The 26,393-nt window shown below is 46.5% G+C and overlaps 1 protein-coding gene across 1 annotated transcript in view; it reads left to right on the forward strand.

The window, feature by feature from the left end:
* LOC307257575 (pyrokinin-1 receptor-like) overlaps positions 1-26,393 on the forward strand; it is a gene marked incomplete at both ends in the record, with an annotated part of 26,630 nt that continues 237 nt past the window's right edge. Inside the window, 6 exons of the mRNA XM_080036836.1 lie at positions 1-150; positions 1,079-1,175; positions 10,325-10,530; positions 13,206-13,427; positions 14,983-15,160; positions 22,512-22,820. Of these exons, the coding sequence (XP_079892962.1) occupies positions 1-150; positions 1,079-1,175; positions 10,325-10,530; positions 13,206-13,427; positions 14,983-15,160; positions 22,512-22,820 (1,162 nt within the window). The remainder of the gene's footprint in view (positions 151-1,078; positions 1,176-10,324; positions 10,531-13,205; positions 13,428-14,982; positions 15,161-22,511; positions 22,821-26,393) is intronic.

Below are 26,393 nucleotides of genomic sequence, written 5' to 3' on the forward strand. Positions count from 1 at the left end.
ATGAACCTGTCGGAGCAGATGTCTTTCCTGTTCAGCTGTAACGTTAGCCCCAGTGACGCGCCGCAGCTCGACATTAGCGTCTCCAGACGAGAGCCGCTGGGCGTCGCCGTGCCGATGACCATCTTCTACTCCGTCGTCTTCTGCTCCGGAGTATGGACACTTTTCATTTACCAGTTTATAGTATTTAAAGCTACATTGCGTAACTTTTCCATATGATGGAATGTAATGTTACGAGTTTGGACACTTTCATTTACTATAGTCGCACTACACGTGGCGATTTTGGAGTATTAAAAGTTATAGTGCGTAACTCTTTCCATATGAAAGAATGAATGTGATGTTACGAGTTTGGACGCTTTCATTTACTATAGTTGAACTCAACACATGGCAACTTTGGGCTGTACTGCGTAACTTTTCCATATGAATGAATGTATTGTTATGGACACTTTCATTTACTATAGTCGCACTACACATGGGGATTTTGGAGTATTAAAAGCTATTAGTGCGTAACTTTTCCATATAAATGAATGTAATGTTTTACGCATATGGACACTTTCATTTACTGTAGTTGCACAACTTGACACGTGGCAAATTTTTAGTTTTCAAAGCTATAGTGCGTAACTTTTCCATTTAAGTGAATGTAATGTTACATTCAAGCCATCGCCCCAAATGAGTTGACACAAAGTTGATTAAGCCCTATCAGCTCCGCAAAACTCTCTCTGTATTTCTCAGTATGGCAGCGTTTACAAACTGGTGTCGACCTCCCTTGACACTGGTGCAGGAGCTCATAAAATCCCAAGAAGCGCAAGTAGGACCCAAGAAAGGTTTCAGTTGTTGATTCTACTGCAAAGAAAAATCCTGGAGGTACAGCAGGAGGTATAAAGTCCATGCAATATCACTGAAGGCTTTACCTCATGTAGATGCGTCAACAGTGTTGTTGTAATTACTCAGAATTCCTCAGGGGGGGCGACATAAGTTATGCACTATAGCTTTAAGCTGCAAAAGTAGTTATACACTGGTTAGTGATGCACCAATGACAGCAAACAGCACATTTAATTATTTTCCCTTTTTTGCTCTACAGGTCTTATTCAACGGTGTGAGCATTCTGACCCTCCTCTTAGACCCTCATATGAGAGTCAGTGTTATTCGATTCTACCTTCTGAGCCTGGTCATATCAGGTACACTACTGTCTGTCTGTCTGTCTGTCTGTCTGTCTGTCTGTCTGTCTGTCTGTCTGTCTGTCTGTCTGTCTATCTATCTATCTATCTATCTATCTATCTATCTATCTATCTATCTATCTATCTATCTATCTATCTATCTATCTATCTATCTATCTATCTATCTATCTATCTATCTATCTATCTATCTATCTATCTATCTATCTGTCTGTCTCTCTGTCTGTCTGTCTGTCTGTCTGTCTGTCTGTCTGTCTGTCTGTCTGTCTGTCTGTCTGTCTGTCTGTCTGTCTGTCTGTCTTGTAGGGTATGGGCTATGTGTGTGCATGCATGCGTGTGTGTGTGTGTGTGTGTGTGTGTGTGTGTGTGTGTCTTTGTAATAGTTTGTTTTGCGTCATTGTATCTTAATCCTTGGTATACACTTATTATTTCAAAGTGCAAATACATTATTTTGATTAATACTTGACCAAATTCAATTCTCATTAGGCTATGTTCAATGTTTTCCTTTGAAAGCCAGTATCTGCCTCTCGACTCCATTTAATCATTATCAGTGCCCTCAAAAGATCCATTTTGAATGTGAAGTGGACATCTAATTCTAGTTTACATATTCAAATGGACACATGGCTTTCAGTGGGCTAATGAATCATCAGTATTGAATTGTGTGCATGTTAAATAGAGTGCATATCCATTTTCCATTTCCATTCTAATCAAGCCCATGTATTGTTTTGTTTTGAAGGATTCGTTTTTTAATTCTATAAAAGGCACGTCATGACACATTCAGTTATTTATAACACATACTGTACGTTATTAGTAAAAAAAAAAAAAAAAGTTTGTTTAGGTAAGGTGGAGTCAGTGATTATGGAGAAATAGAGCTGTTAAGCGGAAGTCCCTTACTTCCGGGACATGGGACCTCTCGGCTCGAAAAATTACAACGGTAGTCAATGGAAAGAAATGTATTATTTTCTGGTCCCAGTCATGAAATGCCTTCGATTACACAAATGTTTTGTATGGATTTAGATGGTATTTTTTCGTGCAAAGAATGGAACAATTTAGCGAGTAGAAGCTGGATACGGTCAGGTTTTGTGCAGAGCGCTTTTGTGGACTACAGCTCTTCGCTGCTCTTGACGCTTATGATATACGTCACCACCACTAGCACCCGTTTAGCTCCGAAACATGGCTGTGTCAATAATGCACTTTACTGCCTTCTTTCAAGGACAAGACAAAAGTCTTCAGCGTGGCGAAAACCACTACAAAAGTGGACATGTGGAGAGTTTCACTTTCTCGAGTGGGGAGATTGTCGGCGTCACAGAGGCGACAAAACGTGTAGTTTTTTCTCGTTACATTTTTTCAAAAGCCGTCAGACGAATAATCATACAACATACCGTCAAACTCTTCACATGAAAAATTATCATTTAGACCTATACAAAACATATATGTAATCCAGGGCATTTAATGACTGGGACCAGAAAATAGTAGATTACTTTCCATAGACTCCCATTCATTTTTTTTCAGCCGATAGGTCCCATGCCCCGTAATTCCGCCACTTCCGCTTAACAGCTCTATACTTGTCCTCAAAATCAGTGAATATCTCCTCACGATCCGCTACTTGTCTGTTCTTAGTGTGCGCTGAAAAAATAAAATAAAATCAGTGTTAATACACAGCCTGTGTGTAATCATGCAAGTTGCGCTACGGTGGGCCCCCTTTGTTCACATACCAGTTTACAGAGCCTAGGCTGTGTATCAACAGTTGATTTTTTTCCCAGGGCACACACAGTACAGGGAGCATCCGATTGTGACGGGATATTCACTGATTTTGACTAAAAAGTGATTTTGGTAATGAGTGAAATGCCCCCTCCTTATATTTTCATCAGTGTCACAGTTGAAATCCGGTCCTCATCAGACAAAATCAACTTGCTTCCGATTCGGGGGCTACACACTTAGAGCTAAGAAAAATCAGCGTTCTTTTCTTCAATGCGCCAACCACTTAGAATGGGCTTCGACAGTCCCCTAAATCAATCAAAGTGTCTTGATACTTCTTTTGCTATGAGCATTTCAGAGCAATGGTGTTGAATGTGCCTGTTTCTGGCGGTTATTGTTCCTAAAATCGAATTTCTGTGATTTTTATTATGAGTCCTGTTTTATAAAACTGTTTTTTTTTGTGTGACTTGAGTAATGGTAAATGGTAAATGGACTTGACTTATATAGCGCTTTTCTAGCCGATTTTCTCAGCCCCAAAGCGCTTTACATATCTTACCACATTCACCCATTCATACACACACTCATACACCGATGGCAGTAGCTGCCATGCAAGGCGCTCTCTGAACCATCGGAAGCAATTTGGGGTTCAGTGTCTTGCCCAGGGACACTTCGACATGTGGCGGGTAGGCGGGGAATCGAACCTCCGACCCTGCACTCCAGAGGCAATCTTCCTACCCACTTCGCCACTGCCGCCCGAGTGCCTGAGTGTCCTTGGTTATCCCTTCCATGCATGGTGCTGTATTTAATTCCATTTTACGTATGTTAAAGGTGCTACGGGGAACTTCAAAATATTTCTGAAACAGTCTCATTTTATTCTCTGATGATGTAACAGCAAACGAGACCATCAGTGCAAAGAATGTTATTTCTATATATTAGTTTTTCTTAATGTCTTTGTCATGGGTACGCTCACTCAGGAACTATACAGCTGGCGTATGGTAAAAACACTACCGCTTTTGTCCAAAGGGGGTTCAAGAATGAACACAAACTGAAAGTTTAGGTATGTTTATCAAGGTTATTTGCTCCAAAACCACCTAAGAGTTTCAATAGACTTACAGCAATATTCTAACAGTTCAATATCTGGAATTCCAGTGGAGAAAGTTTGAATTAATAAAGAGAAATGTAGGGTTAGACAGTGAGACCATAAAACACTCTTTCTGCCTTTTCTCAGGCTAAGATGATCCGATTTCAATTTTTTTTGCACATTTATACTTCATAGGATCTCCGAGTTCAATACACCTTCATATTCCAACCGGTGAAGTAGGCCTTTCATAAGTAAAACAGTGAAATGGATTTCAATGTAAGATTCCTTTTCAATGATAAAAAATTACTTTTAAAAATCGAAATTATTTTTGTCATAATGAATGCATGACAGGGTTACATTCCAATATATATATTTTTTCACTTTTGTTATATTAGTAGTATTGTGGTCTAAATTTCATTGTGAATTTAATTCAGCTACATTGACAATTAGTGCTTGCTCTCAATGGTACCTCAGAGTACTAAAAAAACCTTAATACTACTAATACTACTACTAATACAATAAGATAGTAGGCACCAATCAGGGCAAGTCATTTTGATGTTTCACTTTCCATTACGTTATACATTTCCCCAGGTTATACTTTTATGTACACTGAAAATACTTCTTCAAACTTTATTTTAATTTGGGCCGTAATATCTTAAACCTGAAAATAAACATAGTTATGTTGTATAAAATATACATTTGAACAAATCCTTTCTACTTAATATTCCTGTTCTTTGGCATTTCCAAAACATTAAAGCTCCGGAAAAAAAAGGGTATCATGTAATATGGACACCTGTTTTTGTGTTATTATGTCCTTGAATTGCTCAGAAATTGGACACAAATACAGCACCGAAAAAAATTTAGAGACCAGTCTTGATTTTTCTTCAATCTTCATCTGTCAGGAGCTTCTCCCTCTGCCCTGTTAACAGCACTAATTGCTGCCGCTCCACTCTGCTCAGCCACACCTGTATCCACTCCTGCCCTAATTAACCTGCCAGCTGCACTGCATTCCCTGCTCATTACCCTCTGTATATAAACCCTGGCTTTCAGTCACTCCTTGTCGGATCGTCTGCTAACCAGCACCAGTTACTCTGCCTGTTTCCTTACGCTTCTGACTCCTATCTGCAATACCGGACCTGCCCTTCTCGTTCTCTGAACATGCTCATACACTCCCTTTCCCCCAATCCTTTAATAAACTGTTGAACGTGACGCTATTGTGGTCCTCGCCTTGTTTGGGTCTGACAGAACGATCCGACCAAACATGGACCCAGCACACGTCTCACCCAGCATGGAACTCGACAACCCTGGACAACCCGCCGCCATGCAGCGCCTGGAACATACAGAGAGTAAGGTTTACCGCATGACAGATGACGTCGCCTCTCTGCTCCAGTTCAGCCAGCAGCAGCAACAACAGATTCAGCAGCAGCAACAACAACTTGCCATGGTTATCCAACTTCTCACCAACCTTACTCCTCCGTCAGCTTCAGCCAGTCTGCCCACCGGCCCAGCTCCCGTGTCCTCTGCCCCGGTCACTGCCGCCGCAGTTGTTGCCTTCCCCGAACCCAAGATTGGCAATCCTGAGCGGTTCAATGGTGATCCAACTCAGGTACGAGCATTCCTGACGAGCTGCCGTGTCCAGTTTAGCCTGCAACCCCGAACCTTTGCCACTGAGGGGGCTAAAGTAGGTTATGTAATCACTCACCTGACGGGACGGGCTCGACTGTGGGGAACGGCTGAGTTCGAGCGCCAGACCCCTGCATGTGCTGCCTTCAACCTGTTCGCCGAGGAGATGCTTAAGGTCTTCGACTTGGGATCCACAGCAGCTGAGGCATCACAGACCCTGATGAGTATTCGCCAAGGCAGAAGGACCGTGGCGGATTACTCCATCGATTTTCGTACAGTGGCAAGTCGGAGCCCCTGGAACATGGAGGCGTTGGTGGTTGCGTTCCTCCACAGCCTAGCGGACTACATAAAGGATGAGTTAGTTTCCCATGATCAACCCTCCACCCTCGATGAAGCCATGGCTCTGGCTGTCCGCATCGACCGCAGGATCCAGGCCCGTCGTCGAGAGGGGGGGCGCAGCAGTCCATCCACCAGCACACGGAGCAGCTCGACCGCTCTCCCGTCTTCCTCTGCCACACCATCTTACCAGCCAGACCAGCCTGAACCGATGGAAATCGGCCGCGCCTCACTAACCCCTGCAGAGCGACAGCGACGCATCACCTCTAACCTGTGTCTGTACTGTGGCGGTGATGGGCATCGAGCCGCCACCTGTCCAGTAAAAAGCCGGAGCTCACCGGATGTAGGAGGAATCCGGCTGGGCTCATCGAACATTCGGTCCTCCACCAATAGTAAAACCCTGATCCAAGTCTGTCTTTACCTGTCTGATACAACCCACACTCTGGCAGCCCTGGTGGACTCTGGTGCAGAAGCAAACATTATGGACACAGAACTTGCTCGTCAGCTGGGCTTGGGAAGCCACCGCTTGGCCGCTCCCGTGCCAGCCCGGGCCCTGGACGGTCACATACTTGGCACAGTTACCAGCATCACAGCCCCCATCTCAATGTTGGTGTCAGGCAACCACCAAGAGACCATCCGCTTCCACCTACTCTGCTCCCCGGGCCAACCCTTAATCCTGGGTCACCCATGGCTCCGTCTCCACAATCCTCACCTCGACTGGGCCTCCGGAACTGTCAAAGAGTGGGGAGATGACTGCCACCTGACCTGTTTGCGTGCTGCCTCGCTGCCCACCAACTCTATACCCCCCAGCACTGCCCCTGACATTTCTAACCTTCCTGAATGCTACCATGGTCTCCGGCAAGTGTTCAATAAGACCAAAGCCACATCTCTGCCCCCACACCGTCCGTACGACTGCGCCATTGACCTTCTTCCTGGATCTACTCCACCTAAGGGTCACCTCTACTCACTGTCTCCTCCAGAAAGAAAGGCCATGGAGGATTACATCAGGGACTCCTTAGCAGCTGGTATCATCCGCCCGTCTTCTTCTCCTGCTGGTGCCGGGTTCTTCTTCGTGGGAAAGAAAGACGGTTCTCTTCGGCCCTGCATTGATTACCGAGGTCTGAACGACATCACTGTGAAGAACCGGTATCCTCTGCCCTTACTCACCTCTGCTTTTGAGCTGCTTCAGGGATCCACAATTTTCACCAAGCTGGACCTTCGTAATGCGTACCACCTAGTGCGCATACGAGAAGGCGACGAGTGGAAAACAGCATTCAACACCCACACCGGCCACTACGAGTATCTGGTCATGCCATTTGGCCTCACCAACGCACCAGCGGTATTCCAGGCTCTGGTGAATGATGTGTTGCGGGACATGCTGAATAAATTCGTCTTTGTGTACCTGGACGACATCTTGATTTTCTCCAGAACCCTGTCTGAACACACTCGTCATGTCCAACTGGTCCTCCGTCGTCTCCTGGAGAACTCCCTCTATGTCAAAGCTGAGAAGTGCGAATTCCATGTTCAGTCTGTGTCATTCCTGGGATACATCGTGGCTGAGGGAAATATCCAGATGGACCCCGCAAAGGTCTCGGCAGTTTCTTCCTGGCCAGTTCCGGAGAATAGGAAGAAGTTGCAACAATTCCTTGGCTTTGCCAATTTCTACAGGAAATTCATCCGGAACTACAGCACCGTCGCCGCTCCCCTCACCACTCTGACCAGTACCAAACATCCCTTTGTCTGGACCCCAGAGGCTAACAAAACCTTCCAGACCCTCAAGGCCCGCTTCACCACGGCACCCATCCTCCTGATGCCGGATGCAGACCGACAGTTCATCGTCGAGGTGGATGCCTCGGACATGGGAGTCGGGGCCATACTTTCTCAACGGGCAGAGGAGGACAACAAAGTGCACCCCTGTGCATTCTTTTCCCGCCGGCTTTCGCCTACAGAGCGCAATTATGACATTGGAAACCGTGAGCTTTTGGCCGTCAAGCTTGCCCTGGAGGAGTGGCGTCACTGGCTGGAGGGGTCCACGGTGCCGTTCCTGGTCTGGACAGATCACAAAAACCTCGAATACATCCGCACTGCCAAGCGCGTCAACTCCAGACAATCCCGCTGGGCCTTGTTTTTCACCAGGTTCAACTTCACCCTGTCATACCGCCCAGGTTCACGTAATACCAAGCCGGATGCTCTTTCCCGCCAGTTCCAGAAGGAGGACGCCCTTTCCCAGGAACCTGCCCCCATCCTGCCTGATCCCTGTATCATAGCTGCTTTGACTTGGGATGTCGAGGAAGAGGTTCAAGAGGCAATCCGTGACCATCCCGGCCCCAGTGCATGCCCTGATGACCGTCTCTTCGTCCCTGAGAACTTAAGATCCCGGGTCATACAGTGGGGACACAACTCCCGCCTTGCCTGCCATCCGGGTTCAGCCCGCACTTGCCATCTCCTTGCCCAGCGCTTTTGGTGGCCCTCCTTGAGAAGGGACGTCAGAGAATTTGTCCGTGCTTGTCCCACCTGCAACCAGAACAAATCCTCCAATCAGCCACCCGCTGGATTACTCCAGCCTCTGCCGGTGCCCTCACGACCCTGGTCCCACGTTTCCCTGGACTTTGTAACAGGCCTGCCCCCATCGGATGGTATGACTGTCATTCTCACTGTGGTTGACCGGTTCAGCAAGATGGCGCACTTCATTCCCCTCCCGAAACTGCCATCTGCTAGAGAGACAGCCCAGAGTGTTGTAGATCATGTCTTCCGTCTACACGGGCTGCCCAAGGACGTGGTCTCAGACCGAGGCCCACAATTCACCTCTACATTCTGGAAGGAGTTCTGCCATCTTCTAGGGGCCACAGTAAGTCTCACATCTGGGTTTCATCCCCAGTCCAATGGTCAGTCAGAGCGGGCGAACCAGGAACTGGAGAAGGCGCTCCGTTGCATGGCTTCCCGTAAGCCCCAGACTTGGGCGCAACAATTGACATGGGTAGAGTACGCCCACAACTCCCTCACCTGTTCTGCCACCGGTATGTCTCCATTCCAGTGTGTATATGGCTACCAGCCCCCTCTGTTCCCCAGTCAGGAAGGAAAGGTTTCCTGCCCGTCTGCCCTCGCCCATGCTCGCCGGTGCCGCCGCACCTGGTCACAAGCCCGTGCCACACTACTCAAGTCAGTAACCAGCTATGCCACTGGGGCTAACCGTCGGAGGACACCAGCACCCACTTACTGTGTTGGCCAGAAGGTGTGGCTGTCAGCCAAGGACCTGCAGCTGAGGGTGGAATCACGTAAGCTAGCACCTCGGTTCCTCGGCCCATTCCCTATCCAGAGGATCATCAGTCCTACCGCAGTCCGGCTCCAGTTGCCAGCTTCCATGAAGGTGCACCCCACTTTCCATGTTTCAAAAGTCAAACCAGTGCATGTAAGCCCACTGGTCCCAGCGGCCCCTCCTCCTCCTCCTCCTCGCCTCATTGACGGTGGGCTGGTGTACACCGTTCGACGCCTGCTTCAGTCCAGACGGAGGGGTAGGGGCCTCCAGTATCTCGTCGACTGGGAGGGCTATGGGCCTGAAGAGAGAATCTGGGTGCCGTCCAGTCGAATTGTGGACCGGACTCTTATCGCCGACTTCCACCGTCTGCACCCGGACCAGCCTGCCATCCGTCGGGGTCGTCCTAAGGGGTCCCGTCGCTCCTCCTGCCCAGTTCCTGACCCTGCCCTGGCCCCTGATGGTCCCTCTCAGGCCCCCTCGGAGGATGAGGCCAGGGAATCTGACCGCTCAGAGGAGTTCTGACCCTCCGCCCGCCCTGTTTGACGTTTTTTGGGGACTTCTGGGGCCGTCCCTTAAGGGGGGGGTTCTGTCAGGAGCTTCTCCCTCTGCCCTGTTAACAGCACTAATTGCTGCCGCTCCACTCTGCTCAGCCACACCTGTATCCACTCCTGCCCTAATTAACCTGCCAGCTGCACTGCATTCCCTGCTCATTACCCTCTGTATATAAACCCTGGCTTTCAGTCACTCCTTGTCGGATCGTCTGCTAACCAGCACCAGTTACTCTGCCTGTTTCCTTACGCTTCTGACTCCTATCTGCAATACCGGACCTGCCCTTCTCGTTCTCTGAACATGCTCATACACTCCCTTTCCCCCAATCCTTTAATAAACTGTTGAACGTGACGCTATTGTGGTCCTCGCCTTGTTTGGGTCTGACATCATCTCTACATAACTTATTGAACATGCTCTTAATGACAACAAAAGTATTGGAATTTGGTAGAAATCTTATCAGTAGTTTATATTATAAAACCAAAATGTTCATTCTACTCAAACATATGCCTTAAGTAAAACAAGAGACACTGAACATTTGGAGTCAGTGGTCTCTTAGTGTTTTCCAGAGCTGTATATATATTAAAAAAAATCCTCTCTTTTCATTTTCAGACATTCTTCAGTTGCTGACGATCCCAGTAACACTGTACCGTTACTACTGGGAGAGCTACCCCTGGCGCTTGGGACAAGCCGTGTGCAAGTCTTACTTCATGGTCCGGCAGGTTTACTGTGCCACCACCAGCTGGGTGATCATGACCTTCACCACAGAGCGCTATGCGGCTATCTGCCACACCATGTGGTCCTACTCCAGCCTCAAGGTAACATACTTAAAGGAATACTTCTTATTATAATGTAATGAAAATCCTTCTTTGTAATTTGGGGAGTTGGTTAGAGGGGGGGGGGGGGGGGAGTCGACTGTGGCTCAGGTGGTAGAGCGGGTCGGCCAATGATCGAAGGGTTGGCAGTTCGATCCCCGCCCTGCCTCTTGTGTCATGGTTGTTGTGTCCTTGGGCAAGACACTTCACCCACCTTGCCTCGTGTGAATGTCGATAGTTAGCCTGTCAGCGTGTGTGTGTGTGTGTGTATGTGTGTGTGTGTGTGTGTGTGTGTGTGTGAATGGTAAAATGGGAACAGGTCTACCTTGAAAGAGACCCTGCGTTCCGAATCGCATACTTTCAACTATAGTCTGTAGAAAAAAGATTTAGGATGTCCCGATTCTTGTGGCCAGATTTAGGATGGTTAGAAGTACCCGGATACTTCATCCGGCCAAGATTGTTAGTGTTGAAAACTGCATCCTATTTGGGCGGTTCTGACCCACAATCCGGTGCGCACGTGAAGTGACGTCACATCGACGAAGCCTCCATATGAAAACAAACGGGGATGCGCCGGTTATAAAAGCAAGAGGCAAGATCAAGGCGCAATGTTATGATGAAACAAAAGAGTAAAAGTATGTCCCAATAGTATGCCTACTGCATCCTAACTAGATTATTTGTATCGTTGGATGTAGTATGTAAATGGTAAAATGGTAAATGGACTTGACTTATATAGCGCCTTCTAGCCGATTTTCTCAGCCCCAAAGCGCTTTACATTTCTTACCACATTCACCCATTCATACACACACTCATTCACCGATGGCATGTAGTATGTAGAATAGAAAAAAGAAAGAGTATGCGATTCGGAACGCAGGGAGAGTCTCCGGTCTTAATGGGATGTACCTGTATAAATAAAGGTTAAAAAAAGATTGGATGATAGTTAAGCACCAGAAAAGACTCAGGCATAACCATCAATCCCAAATGAAAGATATTGGCATTTAAGTTTGATATACTTTACAGAAATCCTCCTATGACACATTAAGTATTTTGAACCAATCACAGCAGCTCTCTTCTCAAACATTATAACCCACGGGCTAAAATAGTGAAAATCAATATATGATATCAAAGTTGGGTGTCTTGATAACCATTTACAAAAGTATTTTTGAAAATTAATTTTCGAAACTACCGACCCTGTAGTTGAGGGTCGACCGCCCTACCACAATGCATTGCTCCAATCTGTATTTTCAAGTTCAAAATATGAAAGTATGTCTCACTCATTCTACGTGCCCACTTACTGCTGATATCTAAGTGTATGAGCTGAACAAGGAAATGCTTGGAAGCTGGCAACATTAAAGGCTAAGAATGGGTTCCTTCCACTATACTTATATCTGAGAACGGAATGTAGGCTACGAAATAAGGTCTGTAAACATGTCTGACTATGATTATACACAGTCGGCTTAATGGAGTCTCCCTCCTTCTCTCCCTCCTTCCCAACAGAAGTCTGGGTTGCCATGCCTTCTCTCAGTATTCATACAGAGAATTGTGTCAAAGTGAAATACTACTGTAGCCTAGTAGTAGCCCACATATAAAGTAACACATTAATCCAACCTAAATTTTTCCTTGATCAAAATATGTATGCGACACACATACTTAAAGATACAAATATACAGTTCAGGAAAAATTCAAGAGACCGGTCTGGATTTTTCTTCAATCTTCATCTCTACATAACTTATTGGAAAATGCTCTTAATGACAATATTCTTATTGTGAATTTGGTAGAAATGTTGTCAGTAGTTTATAGTTTAAACCCAAAATGTTCATTCTACTCAAATGCCTATAAATAGTAAAACAAGAGACACTGAACATTTTGAGTGGTCTCTTAATTTTTTTCCAGAGCTGTATATCGCCCATAGTATATCCACTGTACTTTTAGCAGCCTTTATCCCAGAATGAAATGTAAGAAATACATTTTAACATGTTTCACAAAATAACAGAATTAGCCAAACTGAAACAGGGGCACTTCATCCAATTAGTATTTGTCATTCAACTCAAAGTTTAAAATCATTTGTTTTATTTTTCACCCTTTCTGTCATTGAGTATGGAAGCTATCTGAGGAAATGTGTGGTGTCATGTCTGTCTTGAAGCTGTTGTGGCACTGTAATTTCCTGTACATGATTATTAAAGGATCTATCCATCCATCCATCCATCCATCTATCTATCTATCTATCTATCTATCTATCTATCTATCTATCTATCTATCTATCTATCTATCTATCTATCTATCTATCTATCTATCTATCTATCTATCTATCTATCTATCTATCTATCTATCTATCTATCTATCCATCTATCCATCTATCCATCTATCCATCTATCTATCCATCTATCCATCTATCCATCTATCCATCTATCCATCCATCCATCCATCCATCCATCCATCCATCCATCCATCCATCCATCCATCCATCCATCCATCCATCCATCCATCCATCCATCCATCCATCCATCCATCCATCCATCCATCCATCCATCCATCCATCCATCCATCCATCCATCCATCCATCCATCCATCCATCCATCCATCCATCCATCCATCCATCCATCCATCCATCCATCCATCCATCCATCCATCCATCCATCCATCCATCCATCCAACCATCCATCCATCCATCTATCCAACAGAAGTCCCGGCTGCCCTGTCTCCTGTCTGTCTGGGTGGTGTCTCTGGTCTCAGCCGTGCCCTTTGCGCTGGTGTATGAGCAGGCTCGGGCCTGTATCCTGGACCACACGGCCAGCACACCTCAGGAAGCGTTCCAAGTCTCCACCATGTGTGAAATGACTGAGCCCGACCCCGCACACATCTACAAAGGAGCGCTGCTACTCAGAGCCCTCTTATTCTTTCTGGTGAGATAACGTTTTTATTTATCAATTACTAATTTATTCTTTTAATTAATAGATTATTTTGGGACGTTTTTAAAGCTTTATTAGATAGTACAGAGTTGAAATGGGGAGACAGAGAGAGAGAGAGAGAGGGGGGATGACTTGCAGTAAAGGTCCACGGGTCGGATTCGAACCCGCGACCACTGCAACAAGTCCTGAGCCAATATAGTACGCGCTCTATCCACTACACCACAAGAGCGCCCTCAATTACTCATTTATGAGAAGACCCCCCACGAAAGTGTGGTATCTTGTTAGGGGATATGCAACAAAAGACACATTTCAATGTAGTAATTGACTAATAAACAACATTCAAACAAAGTGTGTTAGCCAAAATGGATCTCGCCATCTACCAAGAAATTATTTCATATTGCAAAAGTTGGTATGATGTTTATGTGCCTGCTAAAAGCAACATATAAAGCTGTAATCAGATGAAAACAACAACGGTCTCGAAACATGGTGGCGGCTGTTAAAATTGTTTTCAGCAAATAGCGTTTTAATGGCGTCTTAGACAGTGTCTTACAGGGGACATGAATGACAGTCCAGTCAGTATCACTCTAGCTGCACACACATACTTGGAGAAAAATTGTTATTTAAGGCGAGACATTGCAGCTTAATATGGTAAAATATAACTTGTAGAAGTCATTTTTACTGCTTCATAGAAAATATGATGAGATTGAACGTACAAACTTTGTGTCTATATTCATGACGTTCAATCGAATTTTAATGTTTCTATAAGGAATTTTTCATTCCATATTACTTCATTTACATATAAACATGTGGATTGAAACCTAGTAACTGTCACTCAACACACACACACACACACACACACACACACACACACACACACACACACACACACACACACACACACACACACACACACACACACACACACACACACACACACACACACACACACACACACACACACACACACACACATATATATATACATCTCTGGAAAAAATTAAGAGACCAGTCTGGATCTTTCTTCAATCTTCATCTCTACATTACTTAATGGAAATGCTCTTAATGACAATACTTTTGGGGCTAATTTGGTTGAAATGTTGTCAGTAGTTTGTAGTATACAACCAAAATCTTCATTCTACTCAAACACATGTCTGTAAAGAGTAAAACGAGAGACACTGAACATTTGGAGTGGTCTCTTAATTTATTCCGTAACTGTATATATACAGTATAACAGCCTATACCTTTAATATATACTCAGTACTTGGTTTGGGCCCCTTTTGCATGAATTCTTGCCTCAATCCCAATTCATTTTCCATGACATTCTAATAATGCGAGTTTCACCTGTATGTAACACACCTCTTCCCTTCAGGTTGAATGTACAAACTTTGTGTCTATATTCATGACATTCAATCACATTGTAATGTTTCCATAAGGAATTTTCCATTCCATATAACCAATTTGCATACAAACTTGTGGATTGAAATCTAATTACTGTCACACAACATAGGCCTATATGTATGTATACCAGTGTATACCTGTTCCCCTACAGGTGCCACTCGTGTCCATCCTGACCCTCTACCTGCTCATCCTGCTTCACCTGCGGAGAAACAGCCGTCAGAGGAGGAACATGGGTCTGACTGGGGTGGACCCAGATGGCAGGAGGGACGTACAGTGTCACCAGAACGGAAAGCTGCTTTTAAATGAGAAGAGAGCTCTTAAACTCATGGGTGAGACGACATATCTATATAATACTTTAAAGCCTTGTTCATTTTGTTTAACCTTTTCTTTACACAGGTAAATCCCATTGAGACCGGAGACTCTTTTTCAAGGGAGACCTGTTCCCATTCCCACGTTACAATCCACACACACATTCATACACGGATAGTGGGCTAACTATATGGAGCAATTCAGGGCTCAGTATCAATGTGGCAGTGTCAATGTGGCAGGGAGACGGGGGATCGAACCACTGACCCTGTAGTTGAGGGTTGACCACCCTACCCACTTCGCCACAGCCGCCCAAAATAAATATAAGTTAATACATATAATATACAGCTCCGGAAGAGACCAGTCTGGATTTTTCTTGAATCTTCATCTCTACATAACTTATTGAAAATGCTCTTAATGACAAAGAATGTATTGGAATTTGGTAGAAATGTTGTCAGTAGTTTATTGTATAAAACCAAGATGTTCATTCTACGTAAACATATGCCTATAAATGGTAGAACGAGAGACACTGAACATTTGGATTGGTCTCTTAATGTTTTCCAGAGCTGTATATAAAGTTAATATCGTGTGGCGTTGTCAATCCCCACACTGCCTTTGACAGGATTCAAAGACATGCATTAAGTAGGGTCATATCATTTGTACATTACAATACATTAAGTGGGACAGAAAGCTTCTTTTAAAATGAAAGAGAGGTCTTCAAGTAATGGGAATGATGTTATTACTGTTACGGTTACGATGCTGGACCCAAGAGCAGACAGAGACGAAGTAGGATTTATATAAAAAAGGTTTATTATATATATGGTGAAGCAGGTAGTGGGTGAGGGAGCCAGGGGGAGACCAAAGCCGGGAAGCTGGAGAGAGTGGTCCGGATACTGCAGGCAGAGGAAAAACAAAAGTTAGGTTGTGGTCAACAGCTACAGGCAACAAGAAACGAGAGACGAGTAAGCGAGAGCGAGGGACAGTAAACTGGAGCCAGGTACGTTATAGTTACCACGGTAGCGCATAGGACGATCCGGCGCCAACAGCAAGGAATCCACGGGTTATGAAGGGGAGTTGATTGGAGGTGAAGACCAGGTGAGCGTGATTGCAGATGAGGACCAGGTGTGAAGTGAGACAGACAGGGGGAGTGGCAGATACAGACGAGGAACACACAGCGGGCTGCTGTGACCACAACAGTACCCTCCCCTCAATGGACGCCTCCAGGCGGCCTAAGCTTCTCTGGATGAGCCAGATGGAAATCCCGGATGAGGGAGGGGTCGAGAATGAGACCCCGCGAAACCCAGCTCCTTTCCTCAGGACCGTAACCCTCCCAATCCACGAGGTACTGATGCCCTCTGCCCCGACGCCGAATGTCCAGCAACCGCCGGACGGTGTATGCTGGGTGGTTGTCAATCACCCGGGGAGGAGGGGGGGCAACGGCCGGGGGGGAGAGAGGGCTGGTGGAGACTGGCTTTAGACGAGAGACATGGAAGGTTGGGTGGACGTGCATGGCTGGGGGCAGCTTGAGTGTGACCGCAGAGGGGTTGATGACGGAGACAATAGGGAAGGGCCCCACAAAACGAGGGGTTAACTTCTTAGAGCCAGTCTGTAAGGGAAGGTCCTTGGAGGACAACCACACCTGCTGACCCACCCGATAGGCAGGAGCGGGAGCCCGGTGGCGATCAGCCGTGCGCCGGTTCTGCTCAGCGGAGCGCAGCAGAGCGGTGCGCGCGCCCTTCCACACCCTGCGGCAGCGGCGGAGATGGTGCTGTACTGAGGGAACGGAGATGTCGTCCTCCTGAGCCGGAAACAAGGGCGGTTGGTACCCCAGGGAACATTCAAACGGGGACATGCCGGTGGCTGCACAGGACATGGAGTTGTGGGCATACTCGATCCAAGAGAGATGGTCGCTCCAGGCAGAGGGGTTGCGGGCAGCCACACAACGCAGCGCGGTTCCAAGATCCTGATTCGCTCTCTCCGCCTGCCCATTAGTCTGCGGCTGGTACCCTGATGACAGGCTGACAGAGGCCCCCAGCGCACGGCAGAAGGCTTTCCACACCTGGGAGATGAATTGCGGGCCGCGGTCGGAGACGAGGTCCGTGGGAATCCCGTGGAGGCGGAACACATGCTGCACGAGCAGCTGGGCAGTCTCGGTGGCAGAGGGGAGCTTTGGGAGGGCAATGAAATGAACAGCCTTAGAGAACCTATCCACAACTGTGAGGATGACTGTATGGCCATTAGAGGGGGGAAGACCAGTGACGAAATCCAGGCCAATGTGAGACCAGGGCCGACCAGGAACAGGAAGCGGGCGAAGCAGGCCAGCAGGGGGTTGATGGGAGGACTTGGCCCGAGCACAAACCGTGCAGGCCAGCACGAAAGCCCGGGTGTCAGCGTCCATCGCTGGCCACCAAAAGTACCTCTTAAGGAGTGACAGGGTGCGACCCACGCCAGGGTGACAGGCAAAACGCGATGTGTGACCCCACACCAGAACCTGGGAGCGCACCGAACTGGGGACAAAGAGGCGGTTAGGAGGGCCGTTGCCCGGGTCTGGTTCAGTGATTTGGGCCTCCCGGATGAGGGACTCTATCTCCCAGGTAACCGCAGCCACCCTGAGACAGGAAGGAGAGAGGATGGTGTCAGGGGGACCCGGTGTGTCCACAGTGCCAAACTGGCGGGAGAGGGCGTCTGGTTTGACGTTACGGGAACCGGGCCGGTAGGTGAGGGAGAAATTGAAACGCCCAAAAAACAGGGACCACCGGGCTTGGCGGGAATTCAATCGCTTGGCTGTCTGGATGTAAGACAAATTCTTGTGGTCAGTCCATACCACGAACGGCTGTTCTGACCCCTCAAGCCAGTGCCGCCATTCCTCCAACGCCAGTTTCACAGCCAGCAGCTCTCTGTTACCCACATCATAATTCCGCTCAGCAGGAACCAGCCGGCGAGAGAAAAAAGCGCAGGGGTGAATTTTCTCATCAGAGGCCGAGCGCTGGGACAGGACCGCCCCCACCCCAGTGTCAGATGCATCAACCTCCACAATGAACTGCCTGGAGGGATCCGGTTGGATGAGAATGGGGGCAGACGAAAAAAGCTCCTTAAGCCTAGAGAAGGCAGCCTCCGCTTCAGGCGTCCAGGCAAAAGGGCGGGCAGGGGAGGTGAGATGAGTGAGAGGGGCTGCCACCCTGCTGTAGTCACGGATGAACCTCCGGTAAAAATTGGCAAACCCCAGAAACTGCTGCAGTTTCTTGCGGGAATCGGGGATGGGCCAGTCAGTCACTGCAATGACCTTCTCGGGGCAGGTCCTCACTTGCCCGCTCTCAATGATGAACCCCAGGAAGGATACAGAGGTGACACTGAACTCACACTTCTCGGCCTTCACATATAGCTTGTTCTCCAACAGCCGTTGAAGAACTTGCCGGACATGCTGGACGTGTTCCTTCTGATTGCGGGAAAAAATCAGGATGTCGTCTAAATAGACAAAAACTGAGCGGTTGAGAAAGTCCCGGAGGACGTCGTTAACCAGGTTCTGGAACACAGCAGGGGCATTAGTTAGGCCGAAAGGCATGACGAGATACTCAAAATGGCCGAGGGGGGTGTTAAAGGCCGTCTTCCACTCATCGCCTTCACGGATGCGCACCAGATGATAGGCATTACGTAGGTCCAATTTGGAGAAGACTGTGGCGCCCTGCAGTGGCTCGAATGCGGAACTGATGAGGGGCAACGCATACTTGTTCTTCACAGTAATGTTATTGAGACCCCTGAAATCAATGCATGGGCGAAGTGACTTGTCCTTTTTGGCCACAAAAAAGAAACCTGTACCAACAGGAGAAGAGGAGGGTCTCATGAGGCCAGCCGAAAGAGAATCCTTAATGTACTTCTCCATGGCCTCCCTCTCAGGACGGGACAAGTTATAAAGGCGACTACTGGGCAAAGGGGCGCCGGGGAGGAGATCAATGGCACAGTCATAGGGGCGATGAGGAGGCAGGGTGAGCGCACGACACTTACTAAATACCTCTCCCAGGTCATGATAAATTTGGGGAACCAAGGAGAGGTCGGGAGGTTCCTTGGGCAAGAGAACATCTCCCACTGCCGGAGACAGGGCAGACTGTAAGCAGGTGGAATGACAAAACGTGCTCCAACTCACCACCTTGCCAGAAGACCAGTCAAATTGGGGATTGTGAAGCTTGAGCCAGGGGTACCCCAGCACCAGGGGAGTGAGGGGAGACAGGATGACATGAAACTGAAGTATCTCGTGGTGATTGCCAGAAACAATTAATTCAAGGGGCTTAGTACGGTGGGTAATAAGGGCCAGGTGACGGCCGTCTAAGGCGTTAGCATTTAAGGGAGAGGGTAATTGTTCCAATTTAATGCCAACCTGAGACGCGAAGCCCGCATCAATGAAGTTCTCATCCGCTCCAGAATCCACCAGGGCTGACACAGGAAAGGAATGCCCGAGGGACAGGAGAGTGGCATCCAGCAGTGAGCGAGAACAGTGAGAATCGGGGACGGAGGGGGCGTGGCTCAGCAGGGCCCCGAGCCTCACTGCCGAGCCCTGTCTTTTGGCAGTGACGGACAGGTGGAGATGAGATGCCCGGGCAGCGCACAGTACAGACACACTCCGGTCTTAATCCGATGAAGCCGCTCTGCCTGGGTGAGACGTGTGCGACCCAGCTGCATGGGCTCCTCTTCAGTGACAGCACGCGTCACGGGGGCAGAGAGGGCAGTCTTAGGGAAGAGTGGGGAACAGGAAGCAGCGAAAACCGGAGGCACGGAGCTGCCCGCCTTCTCCCTACGCCGCTCGCGTAGGCGATTATCCAGCCGGATAGAGAGGGAAATTATTTCATCGAGAGTGTCAGCTTCCTCCCTAGTAGCCAGCTCATCCTTGATTGTCTCACTGAGACCGGAAAGAAAAAGCCCACGTAGTGACTTGTCGTTCCAGCCTGACCTGGCTGCATAGGTCCTGAACTCAACGGAGAACTCAGCTACACTGCGGGAGCCCTGACGTAAAGAAATAAGCCGCTTGGCGGCGTCCCCTCCCTCTACTGGATGGTCAAACACTTTCCTCATCTCTGCTACAAAAAGGTCAAAATTGTCATTAGCTGGGGAATCACTGTCCCATAATGCTGAAGCCCACGCTAGTGCATTACCCTTAAGTGACCCCATAATGTAAGCGATCTTAGCCTTTTCTGTGGGATAGGTGAGAGGCTGCTGACTGAAAACTAGGAAACACTGAATCAAAAAGTCTCTGCACGTACCCATGTCCCCAGCATAGCGCTCTGGCGCAGGAATAAATGGCTCACGAGCTCGTGGCAGGTGTAACGGGGAAGTGAGAGCAGGCGGGGGTGCCGCTGGTAGTGGAGGCGCTGTGGTGGGAGGTACCAGTAAGTCCAATTGGTCACCCATCTGTGTGACTCGGGTAGCGAGATTCTTAAAAGCCTCCATAGCGTCCCGGAGAGCTTGGCTGTGCTCCGCCACCTGAGTGCCTTGGGCGGCGAGAGCTCCACGAATGTTTCCGATGTCCGCTGGGTCCATCTTGGCCGGATCGTTCTGTTACGGTTACGATGCTGGACCCAAGAGCAGACAGAGACGAAGTAGGATTTATATAAAAAAGGTTTATTATATATATGGTGAGGGGAAGCAGGTAGTGGGTGAGGGAGCCAGGGGGAGACCAAAGCCGGGAAGCTGGAGAGAGTGGTCCGGATACTGCAGGCAGAGGAAAAACAAAAGTTAGGTTGTGGTCAACAGCTACAGGCAACAAGAAACGAGAGACGAGTAAGCGAGAGCGAGGGACAGTAAACTGGAGCCAGGTACGTTATAGTTACCACGGTAGCGCATAGGACGATCCGGCGCCAACAGCAAGGAATCCACGGGTTATGAAGGGGAGTTGATTGGAGGTGAAGACCAGGTGAGCGTGATTGCAGATGAGGACCAGGTGTGAAGTGAGACAGACAGGGGGAGTGGCAGATACAGACGAGGAACACACAGCGGGCTGCTGTGACCACAACAATTACATTATATTAAAACCTTGTGGCATAGTCCCTCTCCACACTGCTTTTACAAAATGCACCAATACATCCATTAGTGTTTTATCATTCTTACAAGCCATGTCATTAAGGGGAACAGAAAGCTGAGATGAAAGCTCTTCAACTAATGGGTCAGACAGAGACCTGTTTTCATATTTTAAAAACCTTGTTAAAATCATGTAGCATAGTCAATCTTCACACGGTTTTTGCAAGTGTTCAAAAGTGTCCTGCTGTTGTGGAGACATTACGTCCCGCGTGCGTACGGAAAATAAGCAGTCGTCTCGGTGTGTTTTTTGGCCGCGACGGAAAGACTGGAGCTTCCTGAAACGGCGACTCCAGTTTTTGGGTAATCGGAACGTGTCGGACTGGTGTGTCCTGGCCTTTAGGATTAACAGGACAGCTGGGCCAAGGGAAGACTGAGGGAAGAAAAACCTCATTCATTATATTATAATAGCGATTTTATAATGATAGAACACCGGTTCCGTATAGGTGAAGTATTCCTTTAAAGACCCTTGTAGAACCTGCCTTGCACTGACCTTGTATCGAACTCTGATTTTTCCGTACCAAATAGAGTGGTGTCCCTGAACTATCCAGGACCCGCTGCATGGTTTGGTAACATGTGAATTCAGGAGGTCAAACTTTGTGTCAATGGCTTTCACGATATACTGTACGTCATTGGCTGCAGAATTGCCTTCATAATTTAAGATAATTTACCTAAACGCCTGCGCCCGGCTTGCTTTTAAGTGGAAATATATGCACTTATACTTTAATATTTACTGAAAATTGCGGCAAATACTGTACGGACATTGCTGTTTTCTCTCTCGCTGCATGGATATATTTAACCCAGACGACGTCAAGGATTTGTTTGGAACATGTCAAACAGCAAACATGACAGTACATATAATTTAGCTGACATTCTTATCAAAAGCAACTTCCAATAAGTGCATTCAACCGTGAAGGTACAAACCATATGGTACTGTATATATAACAGGATTAATCACCCAAGTACATTAGCTTAAAAGATAACTACTGGGTGCCACATGTAAGTGCTACATGTAAGTGCCTACAAGGTCTAACATGTATAAGAGCAATACAAAGTGCACTGCAAACATTTCGCTTTGGTAATTGTTTTTCTCTGGCCAGACATGCCTCTTAGTTTGCTCATGAGATTCATCGGTGTGTGTGAGAGTGTGTGTGTGAATGGGTGAATGTGGAAAGAAATGTAAAGCGCTTTGGGGCTGAGAAAATTGGCTAAAAAGCGCTACATATAAGTCAAGTCCATTCACCATATATATCTTTACCGAAAATCATAATTGCATGAGTCATTCAAATAATTATTCTTCTTCTTTTCCAGGTGCAGTGGTTGTGGCCTTCTTCGTGTGTAACTTCCCGGACATCGCGTCGTCTCTGATGCAGGTGTACGTGGTCGTTTGGTCCGACACCGTGCTTTCCGTGTACACCATCTTAAAGTCTTACTTATCCCTCCCGCTGTGGTACATCAACGGAGCCCTGGACCCGCTGCTGTTCTGTATTTCTTCGCACACTTTCCGCCGAGCGTGCCGGAGAACTCTGGGTCGGATCCGGTTTGGATCGATGTCTTGGCTACGGCAGAGGAGTTCTAGTGACGAAGTGACCATGACAGCCAGAGAGAAGATGCATGGTGGTAAATGTAATAAAGAAATAAAGTTGAGCAAAAAATATAGCCAGCAGGTTGAAAGCCCTTTTGAACAGGAGCCACAACAACAACAACAACAACAACAACAGCAACAACAACAACAACAACAACAACAACAACAACAAGAACTTTGAATCGATTTCCTCTTTCATACGGAGTCCCCCCAAGCCCCAACCGCAGCGAGTTCTACCAGCATCCAATGCGGAAGTGACAAAAAATGCAGTTCACCGAGTGGCCACTAAGAGGTGGTCCCAAAACAGAGCGATGTCTAATTGACTCCCATGTTAAATAGGCCGTTTTCACAGCATTATTAAACCTATTTAAGGCCTGGTCCAAAAAAAACATTCTAGTCTTTATGTTTAGGCCATATCTCCATGACAACACTGAGGGGGGGTGGGGGGAGGGGATTTTTTTGGACCAGGCTAGTTTTTATTCTATAGGAGGTTAAAATCTATGAATAATAAGGGCCGCAGCCTCTTGAGTGACAGCTAGCCGCTCGCTGGCCCTCATTTTCCCTCTGAGGTATATGACAGCGAGATGGCCAGATGGGCGTATCCCCCCCCCCCCCCCCCGACGTCACATCAATGCCCTTTCTCGGTAAGAGGAAATGAGCCGGAGTGAAAATCTGACAAGATGGCGACACGCATAGGCCAGGACGATTGGATGCAGTTTAAATAACTCTTCTAGTATGTTTATGCTTTACCGCGCAATATGTTACTGTGGTACATTTAGAAAGATATTGATAGATTCGGACTTGCTTGATCAATAACTTATATGCAAAATGTTATTAAAACACAAATTATGCATCTTTGCTATCGTCGCGAGGCAGACTTTCACCTTGAATGTAAATATATCAGAGGCTGTAAATTGGAATCTAACTTCAGTATTGTTTGTTTAAGGGTTACAATTTTGTCTCACAGCCCGCTGCACATAGAGAGCAATGTTATTAGTGGAGCTTAGAGGATGTCTAGCCTGGTGCTACCAGACCATCGTACTTCATTTCATTTGTACAGAAGGTCTGGAACTGCTGTATTTGGCAAACGTTCACTCACTTGTAGGCGGGTGTCTGTTGAAGTTTAAAACTATTGGATCTGCCCAGTGCCACTCTGGATCAGCCAACCAATCGCATAACGTTTGGTCGTAACGTATGTCATGAGCCGGCTTCTGACGGTGCGTTGCAGTTGTACTGGGAACTCGGAAATTTCCGACTTCACTACATATTGTAGTCTGTGAATCTACCGGTATCTGGCAACAGTAACTTGTTAGAGCCTAACGTTTAGTTATTTGGACGAGAAAGGTTGTCGGCGTCCATACGTTCCCGAGCAGATGCACTGGAACACAGACAGGTCGGAACTCGGAACTACCAAGTCGGACATTTCCGAGTTCGGAGTATAAAGGAACGCAGCATTCAACTGAAACTGGAGCGCGACTTCGACGTCATCGTTCTCAGCCACTCGCTCTGATCGCTGATTGGTTGGGAAAAAAAATTCCTGAGCTTAAGCTGAGAAATTCACCGCAGCCCCAGACTGACTACTGAAGGGAAAATGAAATTTGGGCGGAAGTAGGTAGGCGGGCAGAGCCAGGCTAGAGGATGTCTGGTTTCAGTCAAAATGAGGTTGTAACCCATTGTCTGTCTGTCTGTCTGTCTGTCTGTCTGTCTGTCTGTCTGTCTGTCTGTCTGTCTGTCTGTCTGTCTGCCTGCCATAGCAAAAGATGCATCGTTTGTGTTTTAATAACGTTTTACTTATGAGTTATTGGTCCTGGACTTTGGAATATCAATATCTTTCCAACGTTACCGCAGTAAGTTACTGTGAGGCAAAGCAAAGCATATTGGGAGGGAATGCAATTCAAAACATCTTGCTGTGACCCTTGTGGGGCTCTGTACTTTCACACTATTGAAGACACTACACTAAAGGAAACTACATGCACTGATTTTTATTGCGAAAGCACTAATGGGTAAACTACCCCTTTACATTTCAAATTTGCTTTCCTTCCATAACAGTGTTTACAAAACAAGGTCATCAGAATATATGTTATTAACCACACCACTAACAAGAACACAACTGGGTACAACAGCTTTCTCATCATATGCACCAAAGGTCTGGAATGAACTTCAAGCCACTCTAAAGCTGGAATCACTCCCACCACTCAGTACCTTTAAAAACATGTTACAATCAGCTCTAAAAGAACACTGCAACTGTTTTTAACCTGATGCCTTTTATTTATTTTTAATTTGTTTTCAATTTAAATTTTTTTAATTAATTTAAATTTTTTTCTTCTAAACTGTATGTATTAGCTTGTTTCTATATAGCCTGTTATGAAGTGTAATTTTAGCATTATAGTGTCAATTGTGGTGTACTTTGTTTGTGTGTGTGTGTGGCCTTGTGCAAATTCTGCAACTTCTTTTCTGCTGCCTGTCTTGGCCAGGACTCCCTGTGAGAAGAGTTACTGTAACTCAATGGGACCTTCCTGGTGAAATAAAGGTTAAATAAAATAAAATAAAAAAACACTGGCGTACAAAAAATAACCATAAAAGTATTTTTATTTACTTAAATTGTGCTTTCGTTACTACAGAATGTATTGCATGTACAGTAATGTTTATTATATTTCTGTATTTTCGGTTATTTTGTGGCTGGTTAAAAATATATATTTGGTGCTTTAAAGCTTACATTATTGGGGCATATGTGAGGACATTCACCATATACCAACAACATTGCCCAAAATATTATTGTACAATATGAGGTAATGTGTGTTGCTATGATTTGAAAAACATGTTGTTGAAGACTGTTACTCAGGTGTATTTTTCCTATATTTGGGCGAACACCCACAAAGGAAGGACAGAATATGTGAGTGTATGTTTTTCCATTGCATTCGCCTGTAACAGTGTTTTTGTCAAATATAGTGTGTGTCAATTACTGTTAGCACTTTGAATGAGTCACCCAAGTGTTGCTGGCTTGCAGTGTTAAAGCTGGGGTATGTGATTTCTGATTGGTCAAAGTTAACATGAGCTGTACACTTTGACCAATCAGAGTGAGGCTCCAATTCTCTGTTCTTATTGGCTGTTGGGACTGTCCATTCACTTTGACACAACTTTGTTGGTGTAGAGCGTGTCAGGGAGGGACCATAGGGGTGGGACCAAAAGAGAACAAGTGGAGCGGTTGAGGTATTTGGATTCGAAATCTCTATCCCTCCCAACTGCCATTTTCTCCCCAAATCCTCCACCCCAGCTTTAACCGCATTATATTTGATTGTGCTTTTTAAAAAAATGGTTTCGATATACAGTAACTGACCAAATATCTTTGGAACATGAGAAAATTGAGGGAAAATATGTTATATTGTTGTTAATCTTGTATTTTTCAAGTGATTTAATTATTAGGAGCAACTTTCTGTCTGTATACAATGTTAACAATTTCTTCTTGAGATCTGTAAATATATCCTGAACACATATTTCCATTTTACAGTATTCTATACCATGTACAGTATTATATTTTAACTACATGTAACATATTCTACATCCTCCTCAATACATTCAATGCCATACATAACCTCGCCCCCCCATAT

This window comes from Ammodytes marinus (genome assembly GCF_949987685.1).
Source record: "Ammodytes marinus genome assembly, chromosome: 11".
NCBI classification, from domain to species: Eukaryota; Metazoa; Chordata; class Actinopteri; order Uranoscopiformes; family Ammodytidae; genus Ammodytes; species Ammodytes marinus.